Here is a 21485-nt window from a genome sequence, read left to right as displayed (position 1 = left end):
ATGGAATTTATGCACCATGGATGAGCTGTATGAATATGCAACAGGCTGTTGCTTTTAAGGGTTAATCCTCTGGTAACGTGGGGCCTTTTTCGGGCTTATTTTGCCCAGAAAGAGGTACCTGGACTGTCCATAACTCTTTGTTTTTATTGTCTCATATTGTCCTAATCCAAATTGTCCAAATTCTTATTACTTTAATTATATTACTATTTTTATAACCATTTTATTACTATTAAACTTTTAAATTTTAAAAAACAAGCGATTGGTGTTTTTCACACACCTGCAGAGCTCCAGTCCAGCACCCACCTCCTGCAGGCAGCAAATTCCACCTTGTGAAAAATGCAGATTTTATGATTGGCTTTTCACAAATATGCAAATGAACATTATATGTGTTATGTTAGAAAGATATTGTGTATTCTCTTAAGTGGTGTGTTAAATATAGTTTTAGGCTATAACAAAATGTTAAAATAGAAACTGTGCTGTGTAAGGTACTTTTTTTAAAGAAAGGACTCACACCAGACAGCAGCCACAGGACACCTGAATCTTTCAGAGAAAGAGAATTTATTGCTCCATTATCAGGACAAACCATTTTATTACTATTAAACTCCTAAAGTTTCAAAAACAAGTGATTGGTGTTTTTCACACCTCACAAAGGGAACCCCAGCCCAGGCACAGCTGCTCGTAATAATTCATTTTTTTTTAATTCATTATTTTTCTGCTATCCCTAAAGCACAACCTCCCTTCCCACTCTCTCCTTCCACCCCCTGAGCTGCTGGCTGGGAACATGAATAATCCTAACCCAGAGGAGGAAAAGAAGAAATAAAACACCCTAAGCACAGTGTGGGGTGCTCTGTCAGTCTGAGATACAATAAATCCAGCAGGACAAGGTTTCCTTAGGTTTAATGAAGATTATTCTGTATTTCTGCATTTTAAAGTCACTAATAAACCAAACCTATATATGTATAAAAAAAAGAAATATAAGTATTTTCTTCCAGCTGCTCCAAACAAAAGAAACATTTGGCTTTTGCTTCCAGACATGCAATTAATTGATTTAAGATCCCAAAACACTGAATAAACTTTTATACCTCTATACTTAATATCTATAATTTACAGGATTGATTAATTGACAAGACTTATCAAAGGAACCTCCCAAAAAAAAGGGAAAAACCTTAAATATTTCCATGAAAAAATAGAGAAAAACAGCATGCAAGGGGGGTTTGGTGTTTTTCCCCAGTTGAACCCCACACCACAGATCTCACTGAGGTGCCTGGGCTGTACAATGCTCACCACAGCCTTTGGGGTTGAATTTCTGCAGCTGCACAGGTTGCACCTCCACTGGAAACTAAAGAGGCACAAGTGTGGAAGGGGGGCTTGGAAAACTCTTCACAATGCAATCATCATCCTTGCCCCATGATTAATTCTTTTTTCTTTTTTTTTTTTTTTTTCCATGAAGGCTCTGATTGGCATCAGCCACCTTCCCAAAGAGAAGCAGCAGGACTCACTCCCAGTTTTAGGTCCTTTCTGGGAACTGCTGAGCTCCACGTGGATAAACCCCAGTAAAATCCACTTTTCTCCTTTTAAGCCCACAGCACAAGCAGCTGATGAGGCTGAGAAGTCACTCAGAGGCCTTGAGCTAAATTTGCATTTATTGTCTCCAGGTGCACCTGCTCTGCCCCAGAACCACACACACTCAACAAAAATCAGGTGAACTCTTTTATCCTCAACAGCTTTTCCTGCTTAGTCTGGATTAGTCTGTCTTCTCTGAATAATGGAACTGATTCTCTTCCTCTGTGGAACAAACAGCAAACAAGCTTAAAAATTATTCAAGAAATGTCATTTATGGAAAAAAAAAAGAGTATTTCTGCCAGAGAGGAAATTTAGATGGGATGTTGGGAATTGGGAATTCCTGGCTGGGCTGGGATTGCCAGAGCAGCTGTGGCTGCCCCTGGATCCCTGGCAGTGCCCAAGGCCAGGCTGGACACTGGGGCACCCTGGGACAGTGGGAGGTGTCCCTGCCATGGCAGGGGTGGCACTGGCTGGGATTTAAGGACCCTTCCAGCCCCAACCAATCCGAGATTCCATTTGGGAAGCTCCACTGGCTTCTGGTAACACAAACAAGAGGGGACCTGCTCAGCCATGCTGACCAAGCTTAGGAATTCTAACAAAACTCGTAGGAATTGCACAGCTACCCAAATTACACCCACAGATCTCACACACACATTTGCTCCTGGAAAGAAGGAAATTCTCCTCACTTGACTTTCTGTGGATTCTTTTTTGTTCCTGGAAGGAAGCACAATGGTGGCTTCTGCAAGTAACTGGGGCAAAACGAATTTTCTTTGCTTTTGATCATTTAGGCAAAAGCTGAGTAGATAAGGAGTTAAGAAACTATGGGAGAACTAAGAGATAATTAAATATAAGGAGTAAATGATAGATTGAATGGATTTTTTAGGCTTTTTAAGGACAAATGAACCAAATGAGGCCATGCCACCTGTATGAAGTCAGTGCATCAGAAACCCAAATCAGACATTTAACTGATGTAACACCTAAACACAGCTTGTTATCCCTGCTGTAACTTTTCCACGGTCTCCTTGCCTATTCCACGCACAGATGTGCCCAGCCCCGTTTTTCCCTGGGAGGCTCCAGCAGGAGCAGCACAGTGGCAAATGGCAGGAGAGGAAATCAGAGATGCCTTCTGTGTTTCCATGGTCCCCTCCCCTGGCATCACTGCCTCAGGTCCCGACACTGCAGCCCTGGGGCTCCTTCCGAGCTCCCTGCCCGCTTGATTACCCAGCCTGCTAATTAGCACAGGCACCTCCTGTAACGAACCCGAGTCTTTCATTACTGTAACAAGCTCCACAGTAGCAAATAAGATCCCAGAATAACACCTTGTTTTTTGAGCTGTTTATTATTAACAGGCGCACACTGAAGCAATTTCTTACCCAGAGCTGAGTTTCTACCCCACCTGCTGGGACTAATTTAGGATCAGACACACCTGATCCCACTGCGGCTGCTTGTTAGCAGGGAGAACCAGGCTGCTGGGTGCACCTGGGATTATGATTTATCCTCTATTTTTTGTGCATTATTCAAGTAACTTCCCCTGTTTTCCACTTGAACTATGAACCCCTACTACAGAATCTTCCAGTCGGGACACACCAGAGCCTGCCAGGCCTCCAGTGCGCTAATTATACCTAGTATTTATCAATTAATAGCGTGCATTGATGGCTTTTTTGACAGCCCTGCACACTCACTGGGGCCAGGACACCGCTCCGGCCCCTTGCACCTCTCGTTATTCACCGTGGAGCCCGTCCGGGCGCGCTCGGGGCTGGGGCAGCCGGGCTGTGCCTCCGCCCGGCCCTGCTCCGCCCTTCCTGCGGCTCAGGCAGCTCCCGCACGCCGGAAAGGCTCCGGCAAACCTCGGCTACAGCCCACGGGGCTCCCGGGGCTTTTCGTGAGTTCCGGCCATTCCCATGGAGCCTGGCCCCGCCTCAGCCCCGCCCCGGCCCCGCTCCGCGTCAGCGCCAACGGCCGCGGAGCCCGCCCACGGGCGGACCGAACCACCGCGCCGAGGAGAGGGGAGTTCCGGGCCTGCTGCCGCCTGCCTCAAGGCCGTCCGGCAATGCCTCTATTTCTCAACACCCCCCTCACCCGCGCGAGATGGTCTCGGCCCGCAGTTGCGCTCCGTTCCGCCAATGGGCGGGCGCGGCGGCTGCGCTCGAATCTGCGCGCGGGGTTCCGTGAGGGGAGCGGGGCCGGCCCGGGAGCCCTGCGGGAGCGGCGGGGCCGATCCGCAGCCATGAGGGGACGGGGACCCGCCCGGGAGCGCCGCGGGCGAGTCTGCGACATCATCGCGACCCCCAACCGCCGCTCCGCCCGGGGAGAGCCGCCGCTCCGCTCGGTGTCCCTCAGCAGCATCCCCGCGGGGACGCTCACCCCGCTGAAGCAGCTCCTGCCAGGCCCGGGCAGCGGCGCGGCCGCGGACAGCCGCGTGTCAGGCCCGCAGGTGGCGGGGACGGAGCGCCGGGCTGGCCCCGACTGCCGGGCTGGCCCCGACTGCCGGGCCGGCCCCGTCGCCGAGCGGCCGCCGAAGCGCCGCGCTCCGGAGCCGCCCGGGCAGGAGTCGCCGGCCAAGATCTTCCAGCGGATGAAGGCGCGGGCGGAGCAGCGGCGCAGGATCCTCACCGATGTGATCCTGAGCCCCGCGGCCCGGCAGCAGTGGCCCGGCACGGCCCGGGGGGCGGGCAGCGCCCAGCCGGCACCAGGTGAGTTCCACGAGCCCTCGGTGACTCCGTGAGAATGGTGTGTTTGCCTTCGGAACACCTGGAATAAAAAGCACAAGGGTGTAAACCTGAGTTTAGTTCATAGAACTTGCAGGCATCTTGTGCTGCAGTAAGTGGCATCCCTGATTTTCACATTCGGCTAAACCTTTTAATTCTTTACACCCGTCCACAATCTCAAATGACAGGAATCATTAATAGTTCCTTTTCCCAAATGGTTTTTATTATTTTGGAGCACACTAGAGTCACCTCTTGAAAGGAAAGCTCTCAATGCTGCTGCTCATTGCTTTATAATCCTTTCTCCTTGGAAGGCCCATGGAGAGACAAAGCCCCTTGACACCAACACCCATCAGACCCGAGCCTGGGCACTCTTGGGAAGCAACGCTTGTTCCACAGCTTCTCCAGGAGAGCTGTCTCAGGTGTGAACATTTTCCCTCTGTGTGTTTCCCACTCCTGGCTCTTTCAAGATCTGGGAAAAGCAGCCAGAGCCCCTTAGTGGATGTAAAAAACACTGATGGGTGTAAAAACCACTGGCACCATCAGTGGTTGCACTCCAGATGCTGGGATTAAAAACAGTTGGGTGGTGAGGGGTTTTTAGTGCTGAAATGTGTCTGTAGCAGTGCTGATGTCTCTTCCCTGCTCTGTATCATAGAGGATTCCCTGCCTTTTGGTTTCCTCCTCCTCTGCCTCACTCTGGCACTAATTGTTCCCTCTGCTGTGTTCATGAGTGGGCTTGACCCGTGCAACACCTTCAAAACCACCTTGTAACTAAAAAAATCAAAACAAATTGCTGTAACTATTCCTTACAGTCTGTGCAGGGAAGGGAAAGGTTCGTGGGACCTTGCTTGGGGTTTGAAATCCCACTGGGGCATTTTCCTGGGCTCTTTCTGCTGGCTTTTATCTTTAGTATTTTTATCGATGCCATGGTGAGATCCAGTGCAGCCTCAGCAGGTTTGCAGCTGGCACCAAGCTGGATGTGACCCTTTTTTTACAATGAGGGAGGTGAGGCCCTGGCACAGGTGCCCAGAGCAGCTGGGGCTGCCCCTGGATCCCTGGCAGTGCCCAGGTTGGACATTGGGACACCCTGGGACAGTGGGAGGTGTCCCTGCCATGGCAGGGGTGGGATGGGATGGGATTTAAGGTCCCTTCCCATCCAAACCTTTCTGGGATTCTGTGTGGTTTTTTAAATAAAAAGCCTATTTAAAAATCATATTTCCCACCCCCATGAGAATGTTTTTCTTCCCCAAATCAAAAGAGGGGTTTGGGGTTTGTTTGTCTGGTTATTTTCCAGAGCCAGTTTTGCCTCAGGCTCCCAGGATGGAGCCCCTGGAAGTGCCCCCAGCAGAGCCTGCAGTGCTGGAATCCCCCCAGAAGTTCTTCCTGCGGGTCAAGTGGCAGCTGCAGCAGCAGCACCAAGGTACTGGGAAGCACAAACTCCCTCCAGGCAGAGAACCTTGGCATTGCTGAGCCTGGGAAACCCTCTGAGGCCATCAAGTCCAGCTGTTCCCCCAGCACTGTCCCCTGTCCCCAAGTGCCACATCCACAGGGCTTTAAATCCCTCCTGGCATGGGTCTCCCCCACCCCCTGGGCAGCCTGTTGCCATGCTTAAATATCCCTAATTTCTTTGTTATTCCTTTTTTTTTCCCTTTAAATGGGCAGCTACGCCACCTTCAACCCAAAGCCAGCAGAATGTTCCTCCTTCCAGAAGTGCAGAGAATCCTTCAGTCCAGGCTGCCTGTGCTGAGCAGCCAGGGACTGGGCCTGCAGGGGAGCTGGACTCTGATAAGGATGATGTGGATGTTTTCCTGGTGGAGTCTGTCGAGGTCGATGCTGATGGAGAAATGTCTCAAAGAACAGTGGCTTCTCCTCTGCAAGTGAAATCCAGCCCTTGGGAAAACGGGGATCAGGCAGAGGGAAGGTGGGGAAAGGCAGAAGCAAAACGTCCAGAGCTTCCTGAGGACAGGAGAGAGCTGCAGCCCAGCAAGAAACCAGCTGCTCCAGCAGTGGAAAAGGCACCAGAGACCAATCCTGCAAACCCCTCCCAGCCCTTCTGTAGCATCTTGCTCTCCTCTCCAATCCACATTCCAAGGAAGCCAAAGCGGGCAGAAGACCCCAAGGTCCCTTTGGATAAAGCTCCTGCTGATCAACCTGCTGGCAAAGCACACAAAGAGGTGGGAGAAAATAATCCTTGAGGGCAAATGAGCAATTCCTCTGGGCTGATGGCTTGAAGTTATTCTTTTTCTTGTCAAAAGCCAGAAACACTGAGAGGAGGATAAGCTGTTACTCCTTTAGATTTTAGCAGTATATTTTCCCATGCAAAGGGTTCCTTTTTTTCCATACCCCAAGATGACAGATGTTCAGGGTTTGGGGTTTGTTGTGTAAAAGAAGCATGTTTGGTTTAGTGTGTACAAGCCATGGTGGGATCATGGGCCCTGCCAGCTCCTGGCTGCCTGCTCAGCTCCAGGGAGGAGAGACCTTTCCCAGCTGGGCATGAATCCATCCAGGAACATGCCCTGCTGATGGAGAGGGGAAGGGCTTGGCTTTGCTATGGAACACCCAGACTCCTGTGCAATTTAACTGGAGCAGAATCTTTTCCTAGGAGAGCAGTGTGCAGCCTGCAGCATCCCTCCCTTTCTGAGGACATCCTGGGAAAGTCCTTGGGCTTCCCTGGGAGCCTGGCACAAGCACTCCTGCCCAAGGCTTCCCTTGTTCCCTGGGGAAATCTGGGATTGCAGGGGACTTGTTCTGTTCTCCCTCACCGTGGCCAAGAGTGTTTGATGTTTTTCCTGAATTAAACTAAGTCACCTTCAGGATTGAGCTGAGGATCAGATATCCTCTAATAGATCAGATCTGTAGCTTAGGAGATGTTGAAAGAGTTGTTTTTGTTATTGGATCTGATCACACAGGAGTGCTGGATAATAAATACTTCAAAATTATTTATGTTCTTTTTTTTTTCTGGAAAAGAAAACCATCTGCCTGAGCAGCTGGAGGATTAAAGTGCTGGCTGGAAACACGGCAATCTGTGTGGAAGGGAAAAGGAAGTAAGAACCAGTTTTTTATTTAACTGTAAGGTAAACCATGGACACCAAACATGAGGTAATGGTGCAGAGCTTAGACTGCTTTATCAAGGAAGACACAATTCCTTTGTGTGGGCAAGAGAGGGAGAGCATCCAGGGAACTACTGGGGAGCTCATGTCAGAGTCCTGTGCTGAGATAATCAGAAAGGTTCAGGGAAATCAATCAAATATCAAATAGCTCTGGACAGTTTGGGTTGGGAGGGACCCTAAAGCCCATCCAGCCCCACCCCTGCCAAGGGCAGGGACACCTCCCACAGTCCCAGGCTGCTCCAAGCCCCATCTGAGCTGTGCTGCTGTCCCATGAGTGACACCTGCAGCAGTGACACGTTCAGTTTGTCCCCTGCCCCAGTGTCAGAGCTGTGTCAGAGAGGAAACCTGAGCCCAGAGCACATCCTGCCAGCACCTGAATCCCTCAGGAAACAGGGATCCCCACCCCTGCATGCAGTGCCAGCATTCCAGGCTGGAATCCTTCCTGGGAGTGATTTCTCTTGTGTCTTTCGGCAGGGACATGAGGCAGCTGCTGTGGCACAGCAGCGCCGTCACGGAGCGCGTCACTCACAACCAGGTGCAGACCTCCTCGGGAGCTGTGTACCTGCTGCAGGGCAAGATTGACTCAGCTGCCATGAGGAAGGAAGGTGAGCTGCTGGTTCTGAATGCCTTACAAATGACAAACTGCCTCAGCTTGGTTTGGAGCATGGGGGCTTTGTAAGGAAATGGGGTTTTCGTGCAGATTCAAATATAGGATTTGTTCTCCTCTGCTTGCTCTGTGTGCTCCTCTGGCACATTGGCTGGGAATGAGCTGCTTGTCAGTGCTCACAGGCAGCTCTGAGGACACAGAGATACTCTGTGGCATGGCTGGAAGGAATCATGGAATATCCTGAGCTGGGGGGGACCCCCAGGATCATCATCCCAACCCCTGTCCCTGCCCAGAGACCGCTGCCCAAACCCTCCTGGAGCTCTGGCAGCCTCGGGGCTGTGCCCATTCCCTGGGGAGCCTGGGCAGTGCCAGCACCCTCTGGGGAAGAACCTTTCCTGATCTCCAGCCTGAGCCCCACCCCACTTCCAGCCCCAGCCATTCCCTCAGCATTATTTCCCCTAGCACAGGTGTGCCCCAGGTGTGTTGCACCATTTTTTACCCAACACACCTTCACTGTTGGCTCTTTCAGGCCCAAAGAAGTGTCTGTGACTTCAGTGTTTCCTTCTCACTTGCTGCACTGGGGTCCCTGCTGATAAATACTTGTTCTGGCTGCTCTCTGACTTGAAGATTTTATTACTTTCTTTGCTAAGAACTTATATTTATTTCTATTTTAATATTCTGAGAAGGAAAAGTAGCAGCATAAGGCTTGTGAGCAGAGTGGCTCTAGTGCTGCAGAGGTTTCCTAGAGCTGAGTGACTGACTGGAGTGTGCTGGGTGGGACTGTGTGGGTCAGTTCCTCTGCTGTTTGGGTTTAACAGGCTCTGGGGGTCCTTGTGTCCCCTGAGGGGTGCCAGCCCTGCTCTCTGGGGGTCCTTGTGTCCCCTGAGGGATGCCAGCCCTGCTCTCTGGGGGTCCTTGTGTCCCCTGAGGGATGCCAGCCCTGCTGAGCTGCTCTTCATGTCCCCTGTGCTCCCTCCAGGGTTCCCCTACCGCTTCATCAAGAAATTCACGTTCGGCTTCTCCAGAAGGTGGAAGGAGTATGTGGAGGAGTTTCTTGAGGAAAGGAGGAGGTAACTTCTTTGGAGATTCTCTATCCCTGCAGTGTTCTAAGTGCTCATTGAGACTTTTCTTTTTGAGGGTATTACACCAGAGGAGTGTGAAATGTTTTAGATGTGGGCATGAGGCCACTCTGCTGGGCTGGCCCACCAGGCTCCTGCCCACCAGGGCTTCAGGTCTTCCCTGTTTGTTAAAGAACAGCTTCCTCAGTGGCTGTTATTTCTTGTCTCAAACTCCAAACCATCAGGAAAGAGCGAGTTCAAGAGAGTGGAGGGGAGGAGAACGACTCTGTGGGGGGAACTGATGTGTTGGAACCTGCAGGAGGCTCAGTGAGCAAAGCCAAGAAACCTGCACTGAGGAACTCCACCTATGAGGCATCACCAGAGAACCATGAGAACATCTGTGAGTATTTTACAATCCTTTCCTTTGGAAAAGACACCTGGGGGTGGCTGGAGTGGGCTGTGGAAAGGTTCCTTGTGCTGGCTGTGTTTCCAGGAAATGGCTGTAAAGCTGTAAAAGCCCTCTGGTTTGGCTCAGCCTTTGAGTGCAGTCCCTGCCTTGCCACAGGCACTGACAGCTCTGGGGTTTAACCCAGATTTAACTTTTAACTTTTTCTGGGGTCTTTGTCCAATGGGCCTTTCCCAAACCCCACTGTGCTGTTTGTTATTGCTGGAATCAGGTTTTCTTGCTAGCACTGCAAAAGCTTTTATGCTTTTGTCTCATCACTCCCATTTATTTTTCACTCTCATTTGTCTCAATGAGCAGCTGTTCCACGTGACAACTTTTCTTTGTCGTTCTCCCTTGTCAAACAACTTTCACAGTACTTATAACCTTCTAAACAAAGTAAAAATAAAAAGTTCACCACAGTAAATTTGATCATTTGGGAAGCTTCTTACTTCAGTCCTGTTATTTCTATCACAATGCTTTGAAAAGAACAACTTTGGGTACATTTTATATTTCCCTTGCAGTCCAGTTTAAACACAACATTGTTCCTCTGCTTGTGAAATCTGCTAAACTGAATTGTCCATGCAATATTTGGGACAAAACTCTTGTTTCTTTGGGCTTTTTTTGCCTTGCAGTCATAACACCAAGTCACACCTCCAGGAATGACTCCAGCATGGTCTACACCCGCAGCGGGCGCCTCGTCAAACCCCCCATGAACTTCTGGTGTGGGCAGAGGGAGTTTGTGGATCAGGAGCTGAATGTCACCATACAAGATGGATGGGTGGATTATCTGAACCTGGTAAGATCCTCTTGAGTGTGACTTAAACAGAATTATTAAACTTGGCCAGGTGGGGAACAGAACAGGGGCAGCTCTTAGACACACCTGAAGAGAAAGGAAATCTTGGAAATACGATCAAAATATTAGAAAACACACCAAAAACTAGTCTTATGTCCACATTATCAGGTAATTGTGGTCTCTAAATCTGACATAATGGGGAATTCTTTCTAGGGAAAAAATTGGGGGTGTTTTGAAAGATGATTGTATCAGATGGGAATTTGGTGAGGTCCCACCTCGAATCCTGGGGTCCATTCTGGGCCTTTCACTGCAAGAGAGACTCTGAGGGTTTGGAGCATTTCCAGGGAAGAGAACAGAGCTGGGAAAGGGGCTCAGCCTAGAGAAAAGGAGATTAATTTAATTTTAGAGTCAATTGTTTTATTTTGAAGATGCCTAGTAGTGAAAAACCCAAAAGAAAGACCAGGTTCATCTCCAAGAATAAACCAAAGGAAGGCATGAAGACAACAGAGGAAATGCCAAAAAGCCAAAGTAAAGGTAAAAACTAAATTTTTTTTCTATTTTCAAGTTACTGATGGAATCAGTGGACTTGTGAGTGGATGCTGGAGAAGTAGGGTTGGGTCTGTTATTGCAAAGAAAGGATTCAAATATTTTAATGATCAACTGCTTTTTCTCTGAAGAATCATCAGAGTAGCATTCATGTGGAGTTTCACAGCTCCAAACAAGAACTATGTTTGTAAATCAGTTTTTTAAAGTACATAATGGGAACACAGGGATTTCGTTCTGGAAATTGAAATGAAGGGATTTGGACTTTTTGGAGTTCACCAATCCAGTGACCTGGAGGCCTGGCTTTGCTTTTTAATGGATGGAAAAAATGAAATGTTGGCAAAAAAAATCTATTAACAGAGTTTTTCATAAAAATTTGGGTTTAGTAGAATCTGGGTGGTGATAGAAGCCTGAGAAGAATGTGCAATATAAAGCAGAAGTTTCTCTCTTAAAGCAGCTGCAATGTTTCCTGCAGAAAAGCTCTCTGGAGCAGAGCAGAGCTCTGGGGATGTGCCTGCTCAGTCAGTAGAGTTTCGGAGAGCCCTTGAGAGCAGCTCTGAGTTTGTAGTTTGGCAGGTAAAGCTCTGGAGGGGGTGCAGATGCCTGTGCTGCCAGCACAGCAGGACCCACCCTGCACCCCTGACGGGCTCTGGCTCCCTCTTTTCCAGGGAAGAGCAGCGAGAGAGGAGCCACTTGCAGAGGGGAGCCCAGGTCTGCCAGCAGCAGCAAGGGCAGGCAGCTCCTTTCGGAGGAGGAGGAGAATGATCCTGGAAGCAGGGGCACAAAAACCAAACCATCCCAGCTCCCTGCCAGGGGGGCTTCCTCCAAGCCCAAGGTGCCGGACAGACAGGGCAGCAGAGCCCCGGGGGCAGCAGAGAGAGCAGCAGGGTCTGCAGAGCTGAGCATGTACGAGCAGGGCTACAGGAACTCCCTCAGGTCAGCCAAGCAGCGCCTCCCCGGAAAGGAGAGGGTTCTCCTCACCCAGCAGCCCTCAGAGGATGAGGAGGAGCAGTCCAGTGAGGACACCCCACTGCTGATCAGGAGGAAGAAGAAATCTATATTGAAGCCAGAGTCTCAAAACCGGAAACCTTGCTCTGGCTCCAGAGCTTCCTGGGATGATGCAAACAAGTCCTGTGGCCAAAGAACAGCAAAGCCCTCCCGGAATGTGCTGGTGAGGCTGAGTGGGCCCGAGTCCAGTGAGGAGTCCGAGCCCCCTCCTGAAGGGAAAACATCCTCTGAGTCCAGTGCTTCCCTTGTGCCTGCCCGGGCCAGGAGGGCTCGGGGCAGAGCCAACCCTGCCAGGTACAGGCTCCGTTCTGACACCGAGCCCGAGGAAATGCACAGCGAGGACAGCGATGCCAGAGCACCCCAGATAAAAACAAACCATGCAGTCCCCAGCAGTGCCAGGCCTGCAGCAGCAAAACCCAGAGACACGAGGGGGCAGAAATCTCTGGAACTCTTTCCAAGGGCGGGAGATGGCTGGTCTGAGAAGGAATTACAGAAGCTTCACAAGTAAGGGCTCATTCTGTGTTCAGAGGAAAAATTACCTCAGGCATCAGGAGGGGTTGGATGTTCTGGACTGGGGGGCATCAGATTCATGATTTCCCAAGTTTCCTTTGTGTTTTAATTCCCTATTAGAAATATTCCCATTCAATTCCCTGTTTTTATTCCCTATTATTTGTTAATAGTAATTAGAATTATTATTCCCTATTACTTTTCTTCCCAAGTGAAGCATCAGTATAATATGGTGAAGGCCATAGGGGAGAAGGAGCAGGTTCCCTCCCCAGACTGCAGTAACAGGTTAAACATGATGTGGTTTGTTAGCAGGTTAACTGCAAGAGTGTTTAATTAATCCATCATCCAATTACTTAAACTACTGGGCAATATTTAATAGACACTGAGTGTAAAATGGCCAAGTTTGGGTTTAGCTTTTTTAGATGAGCAGGAGCTCAGGCCTGAGGGGACCTGCACAAGCGAGCAGGAAATTTATCTTGTGACACATCTGTCAGTTGAAGGTGTTTAAATAAATTTGCCTGTTCTGAATAAAAGACAGCACAGGATCACAGAATGGTTTGGGTTGCAGGAACCTTAAATCCCACCCAGTGCCACCCCTGCCATGGCAGGGACACCTCCCACTGTCCCAGGGTGCCCCAGTGTCCAACCTGGCCTTGGGCACTGCCAGGGATCCGGGGGGGGGCAGCAAGAGGCCAGAGGCAGCTTGCCTCAGGGCGTGGCCCAGGTGGTTCCCAGGCAGGTGCCAGGGCTGTGCCCACAGGTGACACCGTGTCCCTGCTGTCCCCGCAGGGCCATCACAGCGTTCCCCAAGCACAGGAGCGGCTTCTGGCAGGAGGTGGCCATGGCCGTGGGGTCCCGCTCGGCCCAGGAGTGCCAGGGGAAGTACCTGGAGGAGCAGCAGGGGAAAGCAAACAAACAGCAGCCCAGGAAAACCACGTCAGGAAAACCTGAGAAGAAAGGTACCAGCATCTTCTGTCTGCCTGGTGGGTGGGTGGGAAATGATTCTCATCCAGACACTGAGGGCTGGAGCGTGTCCAGGGAAGGGAACAGAGCTGGGCAGGGGCTGCAGAATCCCTGAGGGAGCCGGGCAGGGGCTGCAGAATCCCTGAGGGAGCTGGGCAGGGGCTGCAGAATCCCTGAGGGAGCCGGGCAGGGGCTGCAGAATCCCTGAGGGAGCTGGGCAGGGGCTCAGCCTGGAGCAAAGGAGGCTCAGGGGGCCCTTGTGGCTCTGCACAGCTCCTGCCAGGAGGGCACAGCCGGGGGGGTCGGGCTCTGCTCCAGGGCACAGGGACAGGAGCAGAGGGAACGGCCTCAGGCTGGGCCAGGGCAGCTCAGGGTGGGCACAGCAGGAATTTCCCCATGGAAAGGGGGCTCAGGCCTTGGCACTGCCCAGGGAGGGTTGCAGTGCCCATCCCTGGGTGTTGCAGTGTGATGCCCGGAAATATTTGGATTAATATTCCATACCTGGGGGGATTTCAAGGCCCTGTGCATGTGGCACTTGGGGACATGGGGCAGTGCTGAGGAAGGGTTGGACTGGATGGGCTGGGACGGCTTTTCCAGCCTCACCAATTCTGCTCCCATGGGATAAATCCAGAAGAGCACGTCAGGGTGTGGCAGTGAGCTGGGTCACCTTTTGCTGTGGAGGTTGGAGGATATCATGAATGACTGAGGAGACAAGAAGAGAAATGAAAGAACCTTGCTGTTGTAGAGTTTTCCAGTTGTTGGCATGAGAGGAAGACTTTCTCTGGCCTTCACCCCTCTGGAGAAAGAGCTCTCGACATCCTGAGAGGCTCCTGGAGGCCCAGCAGGTCACGAGCTCCTTGTAGAGCTCTGTCCTGGTGGGATTTGGGTCCTTGGATGCCCAAGGGCAGTCTGGTCCCCTTCTCTGGGTGTTTGCCATTCCCACACTGCAGCTTCATTTGGGGCTGGGTTGGATTAAGGTTTGCCATGGACACAAGCTGAGCTGAGCATTCCTGAGCCTGGCTTCAGTGCAAGTGTCCCTGAGCAGCAGAGCTTTGAGCCTTGCTGCCTCCTGGCACAGGGACACAGCTGTGGGTGTGCTCTCTGCAAGGCACATGTGAGCACACTTGTGTCACAATGAACCTGATGTGTGACCCTGCAGCAGCTCTGGGAGGCTCTGCAGTCACCCTCCCCTGAAGATGGAGTGGGGAAGCTGCTTTGGAAAGCAAAAACTGTGTGAGAACTCAAAAGGATCCTAAAGAAGCTGTAAGAGATTTCACCAGAGCATGGGCTGGGCCGTGGCACTGCCTGTGGCAGTGGATTTTAACCCCATGGCTGCTGTCTGAGACAATTCCTGTTCAGGTCCTGCAGATAAGAGGGAGCCAGTGATCACTGCCAAGGTGGGCACCCTCAAACGGAAGCAGCAGATGAGGGAGTTCCTGGAGCACCTGCCCAAGGACAACCACGACGACGTCTTCACTGCAACACCCCTCCAGAAGAGGAGGGTCCAGGTAAACGTGGGACAGCAGCTCCTGTGGGACTGCTCTCCTGCTGGCTGTGCCAAGGGGCTGCTCCAGTTCCACCAGCACAGCCCTGGGGATCTGTGGGAAGAGGCTGCTTTCCTTCACGTGCTGTAGCAGCCCTTGGCTGGTAGCAGTGAGAAGATTGGACAGGCTGCGAGGAGCCTCTGCATGGTGACAGCACCACCTGAGCCATCGTCCTTCTGAGCAGGCCTGGGCAGCTTGGAGATTGGGATTGTAACCAGAAATGACTTTTTGAGGGTGTGGCAGCACCAAAACCCCTCGGCCAAGTGCTGGGCAGGATCTGGAGGGGCACTCGGACCAAGGTGGAGGTGCAGGGTCGTGTCCAGTTCTGGGCACAGGGCTGGGGCTGTGCCTCAGCAGGGACAGGGAGGAATGGAGGGAGTGCTGGGAGGGGGGAGAGGCGCTCCAGGCTCAGGTGAGTGACAGCTCTGGGGTGGCTCCACAGCTGCCAGCACTGCGAGGGAGCCAGGACGGGGACACCGAGGATTTCGCCCTCTCCGAGCTCCCGCTCACGCCCTCCTCAGGCTTCTTTCCCCCTGTGAAAACCCCACAGTGTGAGCACATCAGCCCGGGAATGCTGGTCCCCATCAACAGGTAGGAGCTCTTCCACCAGCTCTCTGTGGGCATTGCCCAAGATCCCTTTTTGTCCCTGAGAAGGTGGCTTTGGGGCTGGGACAGCAGCTCACTTCCACCACTCCTGCAGCCTTGCTGTGCCTGGGAAAAGCTCTTCCCTGCAGCCCTGTGTGCTGCTGGAGCTGCTCAGCTCCCTGTGGGCAGCTCCTGCTCCCAGCCCTGGGAATGGCCCTGGCTTTGCCTTCAGCCTCAGCAGAGCCTTCAGTCCTGCCCTGTTCACCCAGGGCTTCAGGCTCTGCTCAGATAACCAGAACCACCTGGGAACCTGGAGCCACTGGGGTTTTGTCACATGGGCTGGGCCTGGGGAAGGGATGAGGCTCAGTGTGATCCCTGCACTGGGATGTGCAGCCAGGGGAGGGGATGAGGCTCAGGGTGATCCCTGCCCTGGGATGTGCAGCCAGGGCAGGGGATGAGGCTCAGTGTGATCCCTGCACTGGGATGTGCAGCCAGGGGCGGGGATGAGGCTCTCTGTGATCCCTGTACTGGGATGTGCAGCCAGGGCAGGGGATGAGGCTCAGTGTGATCCCTGCACTCGGATGTGCAGCCATGGGAGGGGATGAGGCTCTCTGTGATCCCTGCACTGGGATGTGCAGCCAGGGGAGGGGATGAGGCCTCAGGGTGATCCCTGCACTGGGATGTGCAGCCAGGGGAGGGGATGAGGCTCAGTGTGATGCCTGCACTGGGATGTGCAGCCAGGGCAGGGGATGAGGCTCAGTGTGATCCCTGCACTGGGATGTGCAGCCAGGGGAGGGGATGAGGCTCGCTGTGATCCCTGCACTGGGATGTGCAGTCCCTGGGAGGGGATGAGGCTCTCTGTGATCCCTGCCCTGGGATGTGCAGCCAGGGGAGGGGATGAGGCTCAGTGTGATCCCTGCACTGGGATGTGCAGCCATGGCAGGGGATGAGGCTCAGGGTGATCCCTGCCCTGGGATGTGCAGTCCCTAGGAGGGGATGAGGCTCAGTGTGATGCCTGCACTGGGATGTGCAGTCCCTGGGAGGGGATGAGGCTCAGGGTGATCCCTGCACTGGGATGTGCAGCCAGGGGAGGGGATGAGGCTCGCTGTGATCCCTGCCCTGGGATGTGCAGGCTGTGACCCAGCCCTGCTCGTTCCCTGTGGGAGCTGGAGCTCTGGGGCTCCCTGGCTGCCTGCAGAGGTTCCAGGGCAGGGGTCCAGCCCTGCTGAGCCCTCTCCCTTGTGGCCAGGAATGACTACGACCGGCACGTGTTCCGCATGCAGAAGAACACCCAGGGCAGCCGAGGCACCTGGGACAAGGTCAAGAAGAAGTCGGTAATGCTGCTTTCCTTGGACTCTGCCACTGCCACCTGAGCCAGGCACAGCTTGGCCACAGGAGACACAATCCTGGGATCACAGCCCCCTGTATGCTCTGGATGGAAAATGGGAACCCTCCCTGGGTTTGGTATCTGCTGCTGTGGAGGGAAGTTCCTTTGTCAGAGGGGAGCTCTTCATTGTCAGGATTAACTCCATTGCTTTTAGTCAGGATTTGGAATTGGTTTGGAATTCTGTGGTCGTTAGGTTCTTGTTAAATTCCTCTGAACAGTGGGAAAAGGAACAATAACCATAGGATATCCTGAGGTACCCATAAGGGCCCCACAAGGATCACCAGTCCAACTCCTGACAGTGACCATAAGTCAGCCTTGTATCCCTGAATTTAGCTATCAGTTCTTCCACTCCCATGCTCTGCAGCTCCTTTGGCTTTTCCATAAAACCTTGTGATCCTGGGAGTACTTTGTGCCTGTGGTTCAGGGAAAGCAGCTGTGGAAATTCTGGGAAATGGGGACCCTGAGCTGCTGTCAGCCCTGGCTGAGCCTCTTCCCTTCCCTCCCTCCCTCAGGCTGGAGCTGTGCACGAGACACCGGCTTCCTGCAGAACCAAGAGTGAGTATTCCTGGCTCCTCCTCCTCATTTCCAGCTCCTTCCCTTCCTTCTCCATCACCATGAGCTGTGTCCCATCAGCCTTTTGCTCTCTGAACCTTTTCTGCCCCGTTTCCCTCTGGCACATCCCCTGCTGATCCCTGTTTTTATTGCAGGAGTGACCCCGGCCCCAGTGGTGGGGAAGCTCTTCACGGCTGAGACTCCAAACTCATCCAGTGAGGAGCAGGATTCCTACTTTTCCATGTGATGGACTCTGGATGTCTTGTTCAGTATTTCCCACTTTTCCATGTGATGGACTCTGTGGATGTCTTGTTCAGCACTTGCTGTTCAGAGCATGGGGGTTCTGCTGCCCCTCTGGAGGGAATACTGGAATGATTTTAGTTTGGAAAAGCTGCCCTGCTATGGTTTTATGTGTTTTTATTCCATTCCCACCCTCCTGCCAATGCTTGGCTTTTCCATGTGTACCAAGTGGCATTTCCTTGTCCAGGCTCCTCCCCTCCATGTCCTGCTTCTCCTGGGAAGGAGAAATGTACATAGATACTAATGACTGCCAAGTTTTGATTCATTTTAAGCTAAAATATCTTCTGGGATATGGTTGTATAATAAATTTAGCAGCAGTCCAGAAGGAACTGAAATTGCTTTTTAATTTACTCTAGGGCCAGCTTGAATTTTTACATTTCCTTAATGTAATAAATAAAGAGAAGCTTTTTTTTACTCAGAGATTACTCAGAGTTGTTGTGGGGCAGCAGAATCCAGGAGCTGTCCAGCTTGGAATGGTGCCTGCAAGGCCTCACCCTCTTGGTTTGGAATCACAGAATGCATTGGGTGGGAACTTTTAAATCCCACCCAGTGCCACCCCTGCCATGGCAGGGACACCTCCCACTGTCCCAGGGTGTCCCAGTGTCCAACCTGGCCTTGGGCACTGCCAGGGATCCAGGGGCAGCCCCAGCTGCTCTGGCAATTCCAGCCCAGCCAGGAATTCCCAATTCCCAATCTCCCACCCATCCCTGCCCTCTGGCACTGGGAGCCATTCCCTGGCTCCTGTCCCTCCATCCTTGTCCCCAGTCCCTCTCCAGCTCTCCTGGAGCCCCTTCAGGCCCTGCCAGGGGCTCTGAGCTCTGCCTGGAGCCTTCTCCTCTCCAGGGGAACATTCCCAGCTCTCCCAGCCTGGCTCCAGAGGGGCTCCAGCCCTGGAGCAGCCCCATGGGTTCCTCTGGACCCTGTCCAGGGCTGCGCAGCTCTGCAGGCGGGGTCTCAGCAGGGGCTGACCCGGCTGCCCAGGACAGCTCCCGCTCCAGGCCTGGATTTCTCCCAGCTCAGCCTCTGCCCGGCGCTCCGGGGACAGCGATCGATCCCGTGCTGTTCCAGCCGGTGGCAGCAGAGGCTGGGGAAGGATCGGGCACCTGAGGCCGGGCAGAGGCACCAAAGGACGGGGGCGGCGCTGCCCCGGGGCCCCCCAGAACCCCACCCCTGTCCTGGGAACATGGAACACCGGCAATTCCCGTTTTAACCTGGAAACGCGGGGCTCAGTGTTGGGAGGAGCTGCTGCTGGGCTCCTCAGCATCACTCCCCAAAGCTCTACTGTGGTTTTTACAGGAATTGGGGATGGTCACCCCCAGAGCTGTGCTCTCCCCCGGCCCAGGGACCCTGGGGACACACGGGGCAGTGCCAGCCGGGGCAGAGCAGCTCCCACGCCCTGAGGTTTGACAAGTGTTTATTTACATCATTTACATCCAATCCCGACTGGGTAAAGTGCAGTGCAGGGCCCGGAGTGCCGAGCTCAGCCCTTCCCCTTGGCGGGCAGGGGCTGCGGCAGCAGCTGCGGGTCGAAGTCGTGGCGCAGGAAGCGATGGAGCTCCTCGGCCTGGGGCCGGCTCAGCCGCGCCCCCGCCGCCAGCGCCGGCACCGAGCTGCAAGAGAGGGAACGGGAGGAGCCCCGGGGCCGGGATGGGGCAGCACCGGGAGCCCCCGGAGCCAGGATGGGGCAGCCCCGGGAGCCCCGGGGCCGGGATGGGGCAGCACCGGGAGCCCGGGATGCACTGCCCGGGCTGGGGCAGCACCGGGAGCTGCTGCAATCACCTCGGCACAGGTGCCCAGCGTGGGCAGCACACTTGAGCAGTGAAAACAGGGCATGCCAGAGGGAAACACAGCGAGGGGCAGCAGGAGGGAGGGTGGAAGCAGAGCCCGTGTCGTACCCCGGGCTGCTCAGCATCAGAGACAGGAATGTGTGAAGAGCTGAGATGGGACAGGACAGCTCCTGGGAGAGGGTGGGAAGGGCTCTTCCTGAGCAGCTATCCCGGCAGGAAGGGATTCCCTGAGCAGTGATCCCAGCAGGAAGGGATTCCCTGAGCAGTGATCCCGGCAGGAAAGGTACAGGAAGGGATTCCCTGAGCAGCTATCCCGGCAGGGGAGGTGCAGGAAGGCTCTCCCTGGCTCCAGGGGAGGAGAAGGAGTGCAAGGCTGGGCCCTGGAGCCCCTGCCAGGCCCTGTGCTGGCCTTACCTGTTGGCCACGGCTGTGATGGAGCTGAAGGAGTGGCAGAGGTTGAGGGCAGCTCCATAGCTGAGGTTGGGAATGCTCAGGTAGAAGTTGAGGATGTCCCGGCGGTGCCCCTCCGGCTCCGTTGGCACCTGGATGGCAGCGTCCTTCCTGTGCTCCAGCAGAGCCAGCTCCTTCAGCAAAGCTGCAGTTTCCTCCTGGCAGGAGCTGAAGAGGATCCTTATTCCAGCCTGGACCAAGGCTGAGAGCATTCCATCGTAGTGCTGAGTCCTCTGGAAACACCGGGATGTTTCTCCTGAGGAGTGGAAGCACAGGAAAGCAAGATCTGATATTGTCCAGTGGAATCATTTCATTGCAGGGTTTGGATTTCTGGATTAAAACAAATGTCTGTGCGTGGATGAAGTTGTGCTTGCTCCTGACATGGAATCCCACAATGGTTTGGGTTGGGAGGGACCTTAAATCCCATCCCATCCCATCCCAGCACTGCCATGGCAGGGACACCTTCCACTGTCCCAGGCTGCTCCCAGCCCCAGTGTCCAACCTGGCCAGGGATCCAGGGGCAGCCACAGCTGCTCTGGGAATTGCATGCCAGCCCCTCCCCAGCCTCCCAGCCAGAAATTCCCAATTCCCAATGTCCCATCCATCCCTGCCCCCTGGCAGTGGAAGCCATTCCCCCTGTCCCGCAGCACCCACCTGGCCTGACCCTGTCTGTCTCCACAATCACACAGATCCTCTCGAAGATGCTCTGCAGGCGCTGCAGCCTCTGGCTGAGTTTATTCCTGTTCGCGGGGCTCTGCAGCTCCGACTGGAGCACCCTGTCCACGGCCAGGCGGTTGCTGACGATGTAATCGCTGCTGCCCAGGGAGCAAACCTGCACCCGGAGCCCGTGCCCCGCCCGCAGGCACGACAGCACCTCCGGCCCCGAGCAGATCTCCCGGCTGTCGGCCAGGATGCACAGGGAGGGGCTGTGCTCCCCTGGAACACGGGATATCCCAGCCAGGGAGGGGCTGTGCTCACTGGGAACACGGGATATCCCAGCCGGGGAGGGGCTGTGCTCCCCTGGAACACGGGATATCCCAGCCGGGGAGGGGCTGTGCTCACTGGGAACACGGGATATCCCAGCCCCTCCCTGGCTGTGCTCCCCAGGAACACGGGATATCCCAGCCAGGGAGGGGCTGTGCTCACTGGGAACACGGGATATCCCAGCCGGGGAGGGGCTGTGCTCACTGGGAACGCTGGAAATCCGAGCCGTGGCTGAGGAAGGGTTTGGGAAAGTGGGACACACCGAGCCTGAGCTGCTCCCGTGGGTCTTCAAAAAGGTGGACACCTGTGAATGTTGAAAATCACAGATTGTGGGAGTTTTACATCAAATCAATAAAAGGATGTTTTGCAGTATCAACACTTTCAGATTGACACTTTAATCCCTGTATCAAATCCCCACTGAGCTGAGCTGATTATCCCAAAGTTTGGATGACAAAAGCAGCAGCTTTCACTGAGAAGTTCAACAAAACCTGGATCCTGTAAAGGACAGAGATCAGGCTGGGAAGTGTGAGAGATCAGGAACCCAACCTCAGGGAGGTGCTGAAAGCCCTGAATTCAAACCAGGATTTTCTATAC

The 21485-nt window shown here is 53.6% G+C and overlaps 2 protein-coding genes across 3 annotated transcripts in view; one reads left to right on the top strand and one right to left on the bottom strand.

Moving 5' to 3' along the window:
- The first annotated feature begins 3427 nt into the window (after positions 1-3427).
- On the top strand, positions 3428-18088 carry MIS18BP1 (MIS18 binding protein 1). Its single transcript, XM_071426034.1, has 16 exons — positions 3428-4256; positions 5563-5688; positions 5931-6442; positions 7236-7312; positions 7853-7983; positions 8965-9055; positions 9289-9443; positions 10121-10284; positions 10710-10815; positions 11493-12336; positions 13129-13298; positions 14662-14810; positions 15289-15437; positions 16681-16765; positions 17331-17373; positions 17526-18088. The coding sequence occupies exons 1-16, from the start codon at positions 3614-3616 to the stop codon at positions 17615-17617; spliced, it is 3537 nt and encodes a 1178-aa protein (XP_071282135.1). The 5' UTR covers positions 3428-3613; the 3' UTR covers positions 17618-18088.
- Positions 18089-19067: 979 nt separating this feature from the next.
- FANCM (FA complementation group M) overlaps positions 19068-21485 on the bottom strand; it is a 58953-nt gene continuing 56535 nt past the window's right edge. For both annotated transcript variants that reach the window (XM_071426028.1, XM_071426029.1), the window contains exons 21-23: positions 20562-21195; positions 19872-20163; positions 19068-19280 (exon numbers count right to left, since the gene is read on the bottom strand). In XM_071426028.1, the coding sequence (XP_071282129.1) occupies positions 19151-19280; positions 19872-20163; positions 20562-21195 (1056 nt within the window). In that variant the 3' untranslated portion in view covers positions 19068-19150. The remainder of the gene's footprint in view (positions 19281-19871; positions 20164-20561; positions 21196-21485) is intronic.

Source organism: Agelaius tricolor, unplaced genomic scaffold (genome assembly GCF_023055355.1).
Source record: "Agelaius tricolor isolate 1412-34295 unplaced genomic scaffold, bAgeTri1.0.p SCAF_5, whole genome shotgun sequence".
Taxonomy (NCBI): Eukaryota; Metazoa; Chordata; class Aves; order Passeriformes; family Icteridae; genus Agelaius; species Agelaius tricolor.
The sequence above is the reverse complement of the archived record's forward strand: the minus strand, read 5'-3'. Positions and strand labels throughout refer to the sequence as shown.

What these genes read in the sequence shown, in the direction of transcription:
- MIS18BP1 (XM_071426034.1), top strand. Translation starts at nt 3,614, where the DNA reads ATGCCTCTATTTCTCAACACCCCCCTCACCCGCGCGAGATGGTCTCGG. An exon ending in GCTGCAGCAGCAGCACCAAG is followed by an intron (nt 5,689 to 5,930) that starts GTACTGGGAAGC and finishes TTAAATGGGCAG; the next exon opens with CTACGCCACCTTCAACCCAA. An exon ending in GAATTACAGAAGCTTCACAA is followed by an intron (nt 12,337 to 13,128) that starts GTAAGGGCTCAT and finishes CTGTCCCCGCAG; the next exon opens with GGCCATCACAGCGTTCCCCA.